The 15,522-nt window shown below is 37.3% G+C and overlaps 1 protein-coding gene across 1 annotated transcript in view; it reads left to right on the top strand.

The window, feature by feature from the left end:
- Positions 1-15,522, top strand: part of col11a1a (collagen, type XI, alpha 1a) — a 93,966-nt gene that overhangs the window by 48,585 nt on the left and 29,859 nt on the right. Inside the window, 12 exon segments of the mRNA XM_073863787.1 lie at positions 2,593-2,646; positions 3,681-3,725; positions 3,853-3,906; positions 4,002-4,046; positions 5,397-5,450; positions 5,554-5,607; positions 5,863-5,916; positions 6,027-6,138; positions 7,743-7,828; positions 11,729-11,782; positions 13,355-13,462; positions 13,588-13,695. Coding sequence (XP_073719888.1) covers positions 2,593-2,646; positions 3,681-3,725; positions 3,853-3,906; positions 4,002-4,046; positions 5,397-5,450; positions 5,554-5,607; positions 5,863-5,916; positions 6,027-6,138; positions 7,743-7,828; positions 11,729-11,782; positions 13,355-13,462; positions 13,588-13,695 — 828 coding nt within the window.

The following is a 15,522-nucleotide window of genomic DNA, read 5'->3' as shown; positions in this document are numbered from 1 at the left end:
CGGACCCCGCCCACCTGCCATACCATATGACCGGACATAAAGAGGGATCGATATTTGCATTTTAATTAAAGATTGTGAATTTTTAAAAAATAATGAAGCTCACAGATAAGTCATTTGTAAAAAAAAAACACGATATTCCAAAACAAATTACAGTTTTTTATTTAAACTCTTCCCCCGCCATTGACAAGTTATCTTGTCAATTAAGAGAAAATGTTTTCCTGACGAGTTTTTACGGTAATCTGTAGTTCTGCTATTATTCACTAGATGGCGCTTTTGCCCAATTTATAAAAAACTTAGAGTTTAAAATTAATTAAATTATTTCTTGCTTGTGTATGTTTTGATCTTCATTCTGAATCTGATCTCTAACAAAAATCTTTTACAAACATGCATTTTTTCAGATTTTTGCTCAAAATTTGGTATTTCTGAAGAAACCTACCCATAAAGAGGTTATAAAAAGAAAACAAATGAAGATAGGATGGAAGTTTTTTCCCGTTTTGTTTGTTTATTTGTTTGAAAGCAGTGGGTCTGTTCTTTCATTTGATATATTTGTATGTTTATATATTTATAGAAGGCATTTTGTGAAACTTTTGTGAAAATCACAAAAAAATGCGGGCAACATTTTTAAAAAAGGCTGGCGGGGAATGAGTTCATTTCAACTTTAATGTTTTTTTTTTTGGGGGGGGTAACCCATCCACATTTTCGACGCCCATGCTCAGGTAGCATTTGTGCGCTGTCTGAAGCCTTGGAGGATATCTGGGCACTGGCTTTAGACAAGTGCAGTTGCACACACAAACACACATAAAACTTTGAGCATATGAGCACTGCATTGAGATCTATTTTGTGCTTGTGCTTAAATATTTATATAGGCGAGGTCTGAAAGCAAAAGAAATTATAAAACATTTGTGATTATGCAGCACTGGGTTAATCGGGTGCATTAAATGCATAAAAAATGTACGCACTATATTTCCCCTAAATAGCAGCCCTAATTTTGATTATTTATTGCTGTCCCTTTTCTAAGTTGCTAAGTCACAATTTTTCGGCCGAACACGTTCGATCCAGACGTTAAAGATATCAGACATTTATCTGTCACAGTCACACAAGCATGAACTGAAGAATGTATGCCAATAATGTTCACCGTAATTCATGTTATGTAGAAATGTATGCAGAGGAACGTAATTCTAATGAGCCCTTGTGGCATTGGTTGACCTACTGACCTAGCCTGGCTCCGCCCTCCTACGTGCTTCCGCTTAATTTTCATTTCACTTCAGCACAACGTCTGGGACTGCTGTGTAGAGTTTTGTTTTCTCCGGCAAAAATCTGCAGGTCCAATCAGCGAACAGAGGGGGGTGGCTAAGAATGATGACGTTGAGGTCGTGCGCCAGACTGAGTGACATGCGTCACGACCAAACGTTAGCGATTGGTTATGGCAGATTCAGAGTGACTCTGGGCAGATCCAATAGTTTTAAACTTCAACAGAGGACCCTCATTAATGGAAGTATCGCTTTGCATTGAAGCGTGGCCAGACTCTCTGTACAAATGAAATGAATGTCTGGTTGGACCAGGCTACTACTGACCAATCACGTACGACAAAGTGTTGAAAGAAAACCTGTTTGAAAACAGGTGCCATTTCGTGTGGCAGTAATTTTACACTTTACATTTTAAGCTACTCTTGGACTGGGTGGAACAAAGCCCAGTTCTCACAAATGTGCTGACTCTGTGGTAGATTTACAATCCCATAAACCGGGTACTATTTCACGGAATTAATGAATGATAGACAAGTGATGTGATTACAAGCACTTTGACATGCCATCATCTCTGCGCCGGTCAGGAATGGATTCGAACAGCCTGCCAACTCTCAAATTATCATGAAGTGCACTTTTGAGGACTAGCCATCACTGTCTGAGTGGTAACTGCCTTCAGACTATCGCGTGGCATTGCATATCCGTCACTATTTCACCTTTAGAGTTTCATAGCATCCTTTGTGGTAATCAAACCTGATTTTTGCAAGGCCCGACTCTGAGGCTTTAAAATGAATGTGTAAAACAGTGTATTGATTTTCCTTCTCGAATGCTTATATTGCTGCCAGGACTGAGGAATACGGGTAAGCTATTTTTAATTTACTGCGTTCAGAAAGAAAGAGAAAACAGAAAGTGAGCATGAGAAGCGATTAAGACTCATCACCAGTGACTCTTAATCCCTGTTTATCTGATGTTTGAGAGTTTCGAGTCATCTGCTTCCATTAATTATACCGTCTTCCGTATTATTTATGTTGTAAAAAATTCCATAACCTTTCCCAGCGGTTCGTCTAAACAAACAAGGTAGAAGCAAATAGAGAGTCATACTGTAGGGATATATCATACACCTTTCTGAATGTAAATTGTTCTAATAAAATCACTCACCAACAACACGGACAAAAAGTCTCACTGCTGTTTAAAACCCTGGAAGTGTAGCGAGGCCAACGACGCTAAAGCTAACAGATTGTAATGGCGTTTAACGTCGGAATCGGTAGGAGAGTTTGAGTTCGTCGCTCATTAATATGCAGGTCCTGCATGCCTTTCGTTCCTCTCATAAGTCTTTTCCTTTGATTCGCAGGGTTCGACCGGTTTCCCCGGATTCCCAGGAGCCAACGGAGAGAAAGGAGCCAGGGTAAGATGGATTCTTCCAGGCCGCTTTGTGTAAAGTGCGCGCGGCATTATAACAAGCGCATGAAAGAGGCTGATTGATTCCTTTTATGAAAGGATTTGTATGATGACTTTGTACAAAAACATGGACGCAAATCAATATGTCACTACAAAAGATGCAGAAACGGTTGAGTTTACGGCGATTCAGCATTGATGGCTCATCTGGAAAGTTATTCACGTTCAGAAAGTGAAGTGGGTTTTGCATTTACTATTGCTTTATGTTTATCTTTATATATATATATATTACCTTTAATGTTTACATTCACAGTTGTGTTTATGTTTATCTATAATGTCTTTTGCTTATATTTAACTTTACTAATACAATTATAGATGATAATTGTTTTTTAAACTAAAGGTAGGTCTTAATTAAACTAATTCAAAGGGCACAAAATTATAATTGCTACAGATTTACTACAGACACATTTAGTGCCCCCTTTACCCCCTTGTCACCCGTCCCGAGGCAAAACAAATCCAAACAGTAGCACAAATACCACAGCAATGCTTGATAGTTGACAGAAATTCGATCATTTCCCACAACAGATGGAAACTACAAAACAACAACACATGTTCACTTAAATTGTTCATCCAGTTTAGACATTCAGCAAAAAATAAATTATTATGGCACCTCATGCAGCTTCCCAAACCCATATGTTACTCGGATAGGATTGCTTTTTTCCATTACAACATATGAGCACCTGTGCATATATGTGTGCCTTTGTGAGTTTGTTATTAAATTTCAAGTGAGCTGTGTTTGGTTCTTACAGTTCACACAAAATCCCAGCGGTTTGTGTGATTGTAATACACCTACACATTATCTGAAACAAATATCACTGTGGCACCCAGAAATCCTAAGGGAAGGTATCCAATGCTTGTTTTTCCTCACACCGCCATTTCATCTTGGCAAAAAGAACTTCAACAACTGCTGCAATTGGATTTGCTGTGTGCGGCTATTCGATTCACCCTCAATATTTACTACACTCATGTATCTTCTTTTTAAAGGGTTTGGCAGGAAAATCCGGTCCAAGGGGACAAAGAGGTCCAACGGTATGCAATGCTTCAGTCATTTAACCAATCCCCTACCATTTTTATTTTATGCATAAATATTCATTTTGAGCTTAATTGTGCAGATAGATTTGCACTATCACTCACTCATATTATGGTGAACATTTAGGGTCCACGTGGGGGTCGTGGTGCTAGAGGTCCAACAGGAAAACCAGGCCCTAAGGTACAGCTTACTTTACACCGTTAACCTTAAAATGGTTTATTTTTGTAAGTCATCACCTTGAAACAGTCCTTATGTTCTCTCTTATTATCTCACAGGGCACAGCAGGCAATGATGGCCCACCTGGTCCACCTGGTGAGAGAGTAAGTGCTACCCAGAATGCATTGCATCAAAAAAACATTTTCATCCCATAGTGCTGTCGGTAAGGTGATGTAGAGCTTGAGAGAGAGATGCTTTTTTTAAGCTCAGCATGTGGGTGAACTTCACATAAGAGGACTTTCTAACAGACCCGTGTTTTTATCTAGAAACTATTATAGATTTATAAAGAGCTTTGAGCATTAGACGACTGCAAACGTACTGTAGTTCAAGTGTGTTGCTTGTTTTTGCCTTTTTTTTTTGGTTTTCCTCTGCCAATTTTACACATTTTTTATGTTGTTGAATTTCTGTTAGACTGTTGTTGCATTGGACTTTTAATATAATTTCGGTTCATAATATTTTATTCATGTTTTGGTTGTTTATAAACACAGCTTCTTTTTATGGATTTTACCTAGATTTTAAGAAAATGATTTTGTCTTAGGTTAGTAAACATTAGTGTCATTGTGCAGGCACAACTAAATTGCAAATGTGTCAGCTTTTTTGGTGCAATATAAAAATTAAGGACATTTCACATATTGTACTCCCAAACTCATGATTCGAAATGGGTGTTGATGAATAAGTAGTTAATTCCAATTAAATCAGAAAAGCATTTTTTTTTAAAGTTTAACATTTAAAAACACGATAGTTCATGAATCTATGGCTTTTTGTTGTTGATATAGCAGTGTGATGATCTTGCTTTTGTCCTGGTTTATTAACTCTTTCCCCGCCATTGACAAGATATCTCGTCATTTAAAGGGACACAAGGCAGCATTTTTATGTTAATAAATCATCTTCGTAAGTCGGTATATGGTTAAATGACTCATTACATGACGAATGAAGACTCTCTCGCCCGCCCCTACCGTCTGTAGGAAGAATACCCCACTTGCAAGTTCGCTGTATCCGACCCGGTGTTCTTCAGTCTCGTATAGTCTCAGATATAGAACGCATTTACTCCCAGACACTAGGGGGAGCTAGTAGAGAAATAATACTCAGACTTGCCTTGTGTGCCTTTAAGAGAAAATATTTGCATTGAAAAAACGTGTTAATACCGCACTTAATTATTTTACTATTTTTTAAAATGTATTTTACACTACATTTATGTTTTGATAATCGTTCTGAATTTGATGTCTAACAAAATGTCTATGCAATTATTTTAGAATTTACTTTTGAAGAAAAATACCCATATTTAATCGTTATAAGCATAGAAAAAATATAGATAGGATGAAATCAGGTGGCCTGTTCTTTCATTTGATATATTTGTATGTTTATATATTTTTAGAAGAAATTTTTGGTGGGCAACTTAAAAAAAAGGCTAGCGGCGAATGAGTGATCTTACTTTAACTAAATTTATTTTTTAGGGACCCCAAGGGCCCCAGGGTCCTGTTGGTTTCCCAGGGCCAAAAGGCCCCCCTGTAAGTATATGTGCTCTTTTAGATAATGAAAAATATATTTTATGTCAACACTGTATGTAGCATGTAGCTAACACCATCTTATTTTTATCTCTATGTCTTGTAGGGACCACCTGGAAAGGACGGGCTGCCCGGTCACCCTGGCCAGCGCGGAGAGACGGTAAATCTAAACCCGAAACTGTCTACAGTAGCTGTACATGTACACGAGCAATAGCTTAAAAAGCACATCATTGGGCAGGTGCTCAATATGTGAAATAATCTTATATATATTGTAACCACTAGAGTTATGTGTAAACTTGTGTGTCACATCATGTCTGCCCAAGAGAAATGTTGTTGCGATGGAAGGATGATTGGATTGATTGCTATTGGTCACACGGTTATTTCAGATACTTATTGCTGTTGAATTTGTTCCCAGGGATTCCAAGGCAAAACTGGGCCACCTGGACCTGGAGGTGTTGTCGGGCCTCAGGTGAGTTTACACGTTTTTGCTTTGTATTTGTACAATATTTATTAGTGCTACTACTTCCCCAAAAGCTTTGCCTGTCAAGCTAACCAATTTGTTTAAAATGTTTTTGAAAGGGTCCAACAGGAGAGACTGGCCCCATTGGTGAGAGAGGACATCCTGGACCCCCTGGTCCTCCTGGAGAGCAAGGTCTTCCAGGTGCTGCTGGAAAAGAAGGTGCAAAGGGAGTGTCGCTGAAATGTATTCTTAACCATCATAAACTAGTCAAATTAAAGTGATAGTCAAGGTTATTATTGTTTTGTTTTTTTAAGTGTATAAGTTATAACATCAATGCTGTAGAGAATGGTTGAATTGAATTCCCAAATTATTTCTAGATGTGCTTTTGAAAATCTGCACTGAATTTCTCTGAGCATCCACCCTTCCTATCCCAGTTTCAATTTCTGTCACTCCTGAATGGAGACACTTTAATCAGCTTGATCGGCCCACTTCAGACGGGACGTCAGATGTGAGCGAACGCCCTGGGGGCAGAAAGTGCTGTAGTCTTTCTGCAGTCTGATTGGGTTCCTCTTGTTAATAGCAAAATATGACATTAGTGCAATGCTATTCAGTGGTCCAATCAGAAGGTAGCCCATCCAATGGATTGTAAGGCATGGAGGTCAAGTGAATGTTGCATTTTTAGGCCGATATAACTGTGTTAAGCTTTTAGCAACTTCTCTCTCGAAACTCTCAAGTATCTGTTGAAGGATAAAGGGTTCGTCTGATTGAAGTTTACTGTTTTAAGGCACTTGTTGGACCCTTAAAGCACATCATAGTACTTGCTGGCTATTTTGGTTTCTTATAGGCAGTGTTAGATTTGCAGCTGCTGCCAAGGAACAAAGAATAAAGCATTTCCGTTTTAAAACTTAGTACTTTTGTGTTTACCTTTTCTTTTTACTTTCTCCTATCCCACCGTAACATGCAAGATAGTTCGCATCTGACATTATTCGTAGGTTCATTCCCCCCAAAAGTGTAAACATTGTAGCTCTGTGCGTTATTTAAAAATGCTTTGTTTGTTGAAGTGTCCAGATTAAGATATTGCTGCATCATTGGCTCAAAGAAGTTTAGGGCGGGACTATCTGTTTTCCTGTCCAATGGCAATTCAAAGGAATGTATAAGAAAACTTTGAACTCACTTGACTTTTAATTGTGATTTAAACTAATCAATTGAATTAAAGGTGGGGTGCATGTTAAATTCAATGTATGGTGTGTTGTTTTAACCCATTGTTGGGTAACATATATGTACTTTTTTTGGTTAATTCAATGGCTGGGTTTGTCTTTTTTTGACCCGACACTGGATGTATGGGAATATGTTTTATCTCAAACACACGATTGATGATTGGCTGTTTAACCTAGAAGGCGGGACTTTTATCACTAATGCGGCCATATTGAGAGTTGCATTGCCTCCGATTTATAGTAATTGTGATTTAAATTAATAAATTGAATTAAAGGCGGGGTGCATGATCTCTGAAAGCCAATGTTGATATTTGAAATCACCTAAACAAACACGCCCCTACCCCAATAGAATTTGGACCTTCATTTGATAGACTCGCCCCACATATACGCAACCCAGGCAATGATGTCGGTTAATAAACACGCCCCTTACTGCTGATTGGAAAAGTACCAAAATACAATTGTAGCCAAAGTGTTTTTGAAAATCATGCACCCTCCCTTTAACCTAGTACCTTATGTGCAACACTTGATTTCAAGTTTATCAATAATGTACATCAGTTAATTTTTTGAATGGAATAAAAATTGTAAATATTGAACTATTGTCGACTGTCGGTTTGCAGGGAGATCCAGGTCCTCAGGGCAGTCCTGGAAAAGACGGACCTCCAGGATTAAGAGGATTCCCAGGAGAGCGAGGTCTTCCTGGAGCGACGGTAAGATGGCAAATTTATCGTAGCAATAAATCCTAATTTTCTTGTAGGGAGTTACGCAGCAGTTCTGGCTCATTACACCCAGCCACAGAGTTGGATCAGTACCCTCTACGAGGGATTTAATAGGACGTATAACCTTAAAAAAGCGAACTTTTAATTAATTAACATAAAGTTACATTCGTTCGTCTGCGGATCACGTTCGGCCAACTTTTCAAGCAGGTTTGTTGTTTTGCTTTAAATGCATTATTTGGGCAGCGAATGATTTAATTGGATATGTTGCCAATTAGATTTTGGAAGACGAGGCTGTTTGTTCATTGCTGAAGTTTGATCTTAAGGTCATCGGGAAACGCTGGCTCTCTATTTGCCGCCTGATTGTTTTCTACTGGTTGGTATTTTTTTCACTTTTAGGACAGCAAGAGTCATTACTGGGGTCACTGTGTGTGTCTGCCCTTTAGAGAGGCAATCTGAAGTCCTCGCGCACATCCGAACCCCGGCACACACAGATGCACCCACAAGGACATTTATAAAACATATACATCTCTGGGCTGTTATTCCTAGATGGATGTTTTATTCGGGACTGCATAAACAGGCAGAGTTTATAGTGGTGACACAGACGTTTCATTTATTTCATTTCAATTACTTTAGTAAATTACTAGACAGGATTTATCAGCGGCTTTATCAGAACTGTCACAACAAATGTACATTATTAAACAGTTGTTAACAGAGATATATTGTTATTGATGTGTGAACAGACCCATTATAGTTAACAGCCATCATAGTGTTATATGCACTACATTTTAAAAGTTTAATGTCACTTACTTATTTCCTCTTAAGGAAAATACTAAACTCATCAAAAGTACACAAAAATGTTAGGTCATTTTCAATAAGGGACAAACCCAACACGCTGGGAAGTAATTTTAACCTACTGTATGCTGGGTTGTTCCAACCCAAAATGCTGAGCTGTTTTAACCCATTGTTGGGTAACATATATGTACTTTTTTTTTGTTAATTCAGTGGCTGGGTTTTTACCTTTTTGACCCAGCACTGGGTGTATGGTTTATATCTCAAACACACGATTGATGATTGGCTGTTTAACTGGAAGGCGGGACTTTTATCACTAATGCGGCCATATTGAGAGTTGCATTGCCCCCATTCATAGTAATAGAAGTGCAATCTTGTTATGTGTATTATCTTTGAAGTCATCCATTTCAAAATTACTTTTTTTCAATGACATTGTAGTTTTCCAATAAATGAGTTTTCCAATTTACGTTGAGGCAATAATATTTTTGTCTGTAAATGTAATTAAAGCCAACAACTTAATTAAAATAAATATCTTTAGATTTAAAGGCATAGTTCCCCCAAAAATGAAAATTGTCTTTTCATTTACTCACTTTGTACATGTTGTTACAAACCTGTAAATTTTGTAGGAAGGAAGATATTTTGAGAAATTTTGTAACCGAACCAGTGACCCTAACCCTAACCCTAATCTGAAATTAATTCGATTTGCACAGATTATTTAGTACTTCACCTCCCACGTGACATCATCAACTATGTTGTTAAACCAACATGGTTCAAATGACGAATGTGCGACAAAGTCACTATGCTTTCGGGAAATAGTCGTGACAAGGTAGTCCGTTTCTCCAAGTATGCATCGTACTATGTTGGTTCAGCAGTGAGTTACGTCATTGTTCTGGAAACACACCACTGATCAGAGGCCCCATTGACTTCTATAGTATTCTTTTTTCCTACTATGGAAGTCAATTGGGCCTCTGATCGGTTAAAAATGTTTTGAAATGGATGACTTCAAAGGTAATATTTGTTATATAAATATTATTTATTATATAATTTTTTACAATTATTTCAGAATCTTAATATATTCTTAATCTCTCTCTCTCTCTCTCTCTCTCTCTCTCTCTCTCTCTCTCTCTCTCTATCCATTTAAAGGCCAGAAATTGAAAAATGATTTATGAGATATATTTCATGATAACCTATCCTTGAGGGCCTATAGTATCAATCCCTTGTAGTTTGAGACCCTGATTTGCATATACATGGATTCAACAACTCGCTCTCTCCATACCAAGACTCACACACATACACACACAATCTCTTGTCGCCTCTTTGATTTTTACTGTGGCCCAGCTGACAAGCGTCCTGTGGGAGACCTCAAACAGCCTAATAAATATCAATCTGGTCTCGGCAGAAGCAGCAGGCAGACAGGGTTCTGTGGATCTCGCTCTCAAACAGGAGATTAATGAAACACAGAGTCAAGAAAGACCAAACCTGCTGTCAGTTTGCTCTGTAATCCGTCCAAAAACAAAGATTCGTTTGGAAGCAGTAGATGTCTAGCTTAATTATTTTGTCGGAGTTGCAGTCCCCATTCACTCATTTTAAACAAAAAAACTTTCAGCAAACCATCTTTCAGAGCTAATGCCTTTTTTCGGAAGTTGTCTAGGAAAGAGAAACCATAGAGATTTAGGGATGGGGCTCATTTTTTTGTTGGGTCGGTAAGCAGTTATCTACTGTAGCTATGCCCTGAAAATGCTTTTTGGGGTTTTGTATGAGCAAACACCACTTGCATTTCTTTCAGATAATGTGACCCTGTCATTGAAAACACAGCATTTTCGATTCATTTGCTGTTACATAAAATCATCCTACATAATGTATAAAACATTCTGTGAAAATATGACCTTGATATCTTTAATATTGACAGAGTATGATCATGTCAAAGACTGAAATCAATCAAATGCATACAGTACGACATGTTTCCTTACAAATTAGCATTTTTTATCAGACAGTGGATTTTGCAAACAAACCAGTATTCTGAATGACCTGAGGCGAGGATTTGAAGCAAAAGTATTTGATAAACATATAATACGTGCTGAGAGCATTTGGTTAATATAATTTTTAGTGCTGGGCAAAGATTAATCGCGATTAATCGCATACAAAATAAAAGTGATTATAATTATAGATATAAGTGATACATAATATATGATTGTGTGCTGTGTGTAATTATTATGTATATATAAATACACACACATTCATGCATGTATTTAAGAAACATTTACATGTTTATATATATATATATATATATTATATATATATATATATATATATATATATATATATATATATATATATATATATATATATATTTATTTATTTATTTATTTATTTATTTATTTATTTATTTATTTATTTATTTATTTATATTTTATATATATTTTATATTATATATAAATGTAAAAAAATATTAATAAATAAAAAAATCTGAAATGAATATTTGTGTGTGTTGTTAAATGTACATAATAATTACACACACTACAAACACACATATTATGCAAAAAAAAAATGTAAGCGATTAATCGCGATTAATCTATGCCCAGCACTATTTAATATTACATTTTTGACACAAGTGGCATTTAACGGCTTTTTCATCTGAGTTTCCTCAATTGCTGTTATGCTGTAAAAAGGTTCAGGGAATTAAGAAGTGTTTTTTTTTTATTCTGGGAAGCTGTTTGTGGGCTAAAATTCTCAGAAAAAAAACCAAGGACCCTTGACTTAATAGCATGTTCTGTGTGAATAGATTTTTAATTACTTTTGTCTACGCTTTTGTTACTTTACTCGAATGTTTTAATTCCTAGTTAAGAGTAGCCAGTGCATATGTTTTCTCAGGAAGAAATTCAGGCTATAAAGTAATGCTGGCATATTTTTATATGCATTTGAAAGGAAGTAAATGACATCAAATAATGCAGAGGGGATATATATATATATATATATATATATATATATATATATATATATATATATATATATATATATATATATATATATATATATGTTTTTGATTTACTAATGTTTTGTTCTTTTTTTCTCTCGTTGTGCCCCCTCTCTCACCCTCCACAGGGTCCAGCTGGTTTGAAAGGAGCAGAGGGCCCTCAGGGTCCCCCCGGCCCCGTTGTAAGTACTCTGTTACCATGGTTTCTCATCATTTAATACAAAAAACTAATTCTCCCAAAAGCAACATTCAATATTTAGGAGCTTCAGAGAGTTGAGGGAGTGGTCAAAAAAGATCTAAGGCTTAAAAACACCATTAAGGATTTAAAAAGTGTGTACTTCACAGCAAAACACACACACAAATAAAAAAGCACATTGTTGATGCGTACTCTCACTACAGTGCCTCTTTATAAACTCGCGTTTGCATGAGTTTACACTAGAGGGCGTAATCGTGACCAGACAGTCGAGACAGATTCACATTGCCGGTTCGTAATTACTTCTCTTGACATTTTACACCATAGCTGGTTCATTACATTTCATAGGACAGGCGAGTTGCAATGTCTCCGAGACCTTGAATTAAACCAAATTTTTTTCCTCGCTGATTCATTTCTCTTGAGAAAATAGATAAGTATTGTCACCCTATAATTGTTCTTTTTTCGTACTTGACGGCGCAGGGCGAGATTAGAACGGACGTATGAAAAGTCGTTTGAGTCGTTTAAATTCAGCTGTGTCAGTTCGATAAAGAACACATTTGCATTTGTATAAAGATTCCGAAGCCTAAAAATTAAAACACGTTGAAATAGATAAAGAGTCGGTGTATATATGTATGCCACCTTGTAAGGGTCGTCACATATATTTGGCACACAAGCTGTCCAACACATCCCCAGAATAGCTAAATAAGATATGCTTAGGGTGGTTTGGGCTCTCGATAAATTAAAGCCTTGTTTGTTGAAGACCCCTTTAATGACCATTTTCCAGGATTGAATTAATTGCTATTGCTCATTTCAGTGTCTTGCGTGTATTTTGTGAACGTGAGCGTCTCTTTAATCATAAACGGTTTTGACACGTGTGCAGCAGGCACTTATTTTGACTAAACACGTGATACACATGGTTCACATGACGCAACAAACACATATTTTGAAAACCCGAGCAACACACATGACACTCTGAACACTTATTTTGAATTTGCACCCCTCGGATGAGCAGTCACGAGTCGCCACTGCTGGTGTCTGATGAGTGATAAAATGGATAAAAAAACTAAAAAACTTTTTGGGCCATTTTGTGACAGAATAATAAAAAGAAAGGGGGATTTATATAACGTATGGCCATTTGGGTAACAACCCAGAATACATCCAAAAGCATAGCAAACGCATAACAATTCCTATGCTTTTGTTAAGCATATCTTTAGAAATGTAACAGTCAAGTTCCTCAGCAAAATATTAGGTACTTTTACAAAGATATGCGTCTAGCTTTCTGTGTATATTTAGGGTTATTTATGGAGTAGACAGACGTGGTATTCAGGAAAACATTTAAATATGGTTGGGTATTTTGGGGCTGGTGTAATCATTCAAAGAGAAGCCTGATGTTCCTCTACATCCTTGAAGGCACATAAAGATGTTGAAGGTTGCTTGGGAGGACGTATGAGTTATACCACATATTTAGATGCATGGTAATGTGGGGTGCTTCAGCAAATCTTGTAGCGGTGAATAAGAAAAAGACATCTTCTCATGCTGTATGTTTTTGTGGTGCTCATAGGGTTCACCTGGTGAGAGAGGAGCAGCAGGACCGGCTGGCCCTATCGGCTTGTCCGGACGCACTGGACCTCAAGGTCCCCCAGGACCTGCTGGAGAGAAGGGTGCCCCGGTAAATTATCAATTTGTGTTTTTTAAATAATGCAAAAGATGCATTTTTGGTGCCTGCTCGAACTTAGGGTTAGGGGTCATTTGGCAAGCATTCAGTTTAAGTGTGCTTTTGTGTTTGTAATTTAGGGAGAGAGAGGCCCATCTGGTCCAGCTGGTCGTGATGGAGTCCAGGGTCCAGTCGGTCTTCCAGGTCCAGCAGGACCTCAGGGTCCACCTGGAGAAGATGGCGACAAGGTAAGTTAAGACATTGCTGAATGTGCCGAAGATATTAACAATATAAAGCTTTTCTTCACGTGGCAGGTCCCACAAACAATTTGCCACCACAGAAACATAACTGATTTAACTTCATCATATAGTGAAGCACACGGACCGACTAAATGAAAGAAAGCTTTCTCTCAACACACACAAAAAAAAACATACACACCTAGCCAGAGGAAATGTTATTGCTTAGAGTTGCACTTCTGTAGCTTAGAAGATTTGCTTTGATAAAGTTTATTTTGTTGCTCCTAAAATTGTTTAGGAGAAATAAAAATGGAAAAAGAAATGAGACATTTGTTAAAAAACATTTAAAATATGGAAATATACAATTAATGGAGATTTTATAGGCAAATTTGGAGACATTTGTGAGATTTCTGGTGCATTGTGTACTGTAACTTTTAGAAGGACATCTTGACAGAAATGCAATATAATCTACATAACTATATTATCAGTGGGGTATAAAGACATTACATAATGAACTGTATTGTTTTTATTACCTTAGAATGAGCTTCCTTTGCATGAAAGTCAACATTTTGTGCGGCCATGTTTCTACAGTAGCCCTAAGTGGACAAATGGTCCTATAGGGTGCATTTTGTCATTACGTTTGTTTGTCCTGTGGTGGCCACTGTAGCTTCTCTATGTGCTTCGAAAGGGAGGGGTGTGCTATGGGTCCTTTCCCAAATGATGCACTTCATGTGGACTTTTTGTCTTGTGGCCTTAAATTGCGTGTGCTCGCTTAGTCTACGAGTCCGTAGGGTGTCCCATCTGTCATTTTTATGCTCCAAAGTGTGCTCATCAGGGCCACCATGCAACGCCCGCACTGCTGCAGGCTCCACACACTTTACCAACCCAAATGTCCTTTCCAAAGAGCAATCAGATGACAAATTTCCAGCGTGAAGCTCAAGTCTGTCCCAAAAATACGATTCCGGTGCGTGGACTCGCTTCAAGGGTTTGCACTACATGTCATAAAAGTGTGGAAGTCCACAAGTCCGGAGTGTGCCATTTGGGACAGGGCCATGACTGAGCCGTTGGTTGCAATTCACAGTCTCACCACTAGTTGCTGCTAAAAATCGACACATTGGTCCTTGAAATCTCATTAATGGGTCAGTGACAAAAATGTTTTGTCAAGATGAGAAATTCAAAAATCTTAAAAATAAACTTGTTTTAAAAGCATGCAGCAGATATATGTCAATGCAAATTAATTATTGATGTTGATTTTATTACACTTGCACCATTTTTATGAAAGTTAAGACTGAATGGACCTGAAAATTTCAAATGGTGTAACCGCCAATTGCGCCAAAGAATGAGAAATATTAAATATTTTATCCACCTTGATGGCATGTAAGTGAAGAAAAAACATTTTAAAATATCACACAAAAAACATTTTATTAGTTATAACTAAATATATATTTTTCTAAACAGCTTTGTTTTCTAAATAATCTTTAATAAATGATGTAAACATTTATGTAAAAAAATCATATTACACTAAACTAGATGATAATATTTTATTCCACATTTTTTCATTTAAAAAATACTAGTTACACCAATTGACACAGACCAGTTACACCACATTGACATTTTTGTAATTATCCCCCAAATTCGTCATTGACCCTAATATCTAACCGTGGGTTCACACCAGCCGCGTTTGAGGCGTAAAACCCGCGTCTACCACGTCTAGTTTGCCGCTTGAACATTTTGAGTTTACTCGCTTCATTCGCGTATGAAAGGTGCACTTGAAATTCTAGTCATTGAGACATTCACGTGGAAATTTGCGTCATGGGAGGGGCTTCTGCGACTCCGCTC

This window comes from Misgurnus anguillicaudatus, chromosome 25 (genome assembly GCF_027580225.2).
Source record: "Misgurnus anguillicaudatus chromosome 25, ASM2758022v2, whole genome shotgun sequence".
Taxonomy (NCBI): domain Eukaryota; kingdom Metazoa; phylum Chordata; class Actinopteri; order Cypriniformes; family Cobitidae; genus Misgurnus; species Misgurnus anguillicaudatus.
Note: the sequence above shows the minus strand (reverse complement) of the source record. Positions and strands in the feature narration are given on the sequence as shown.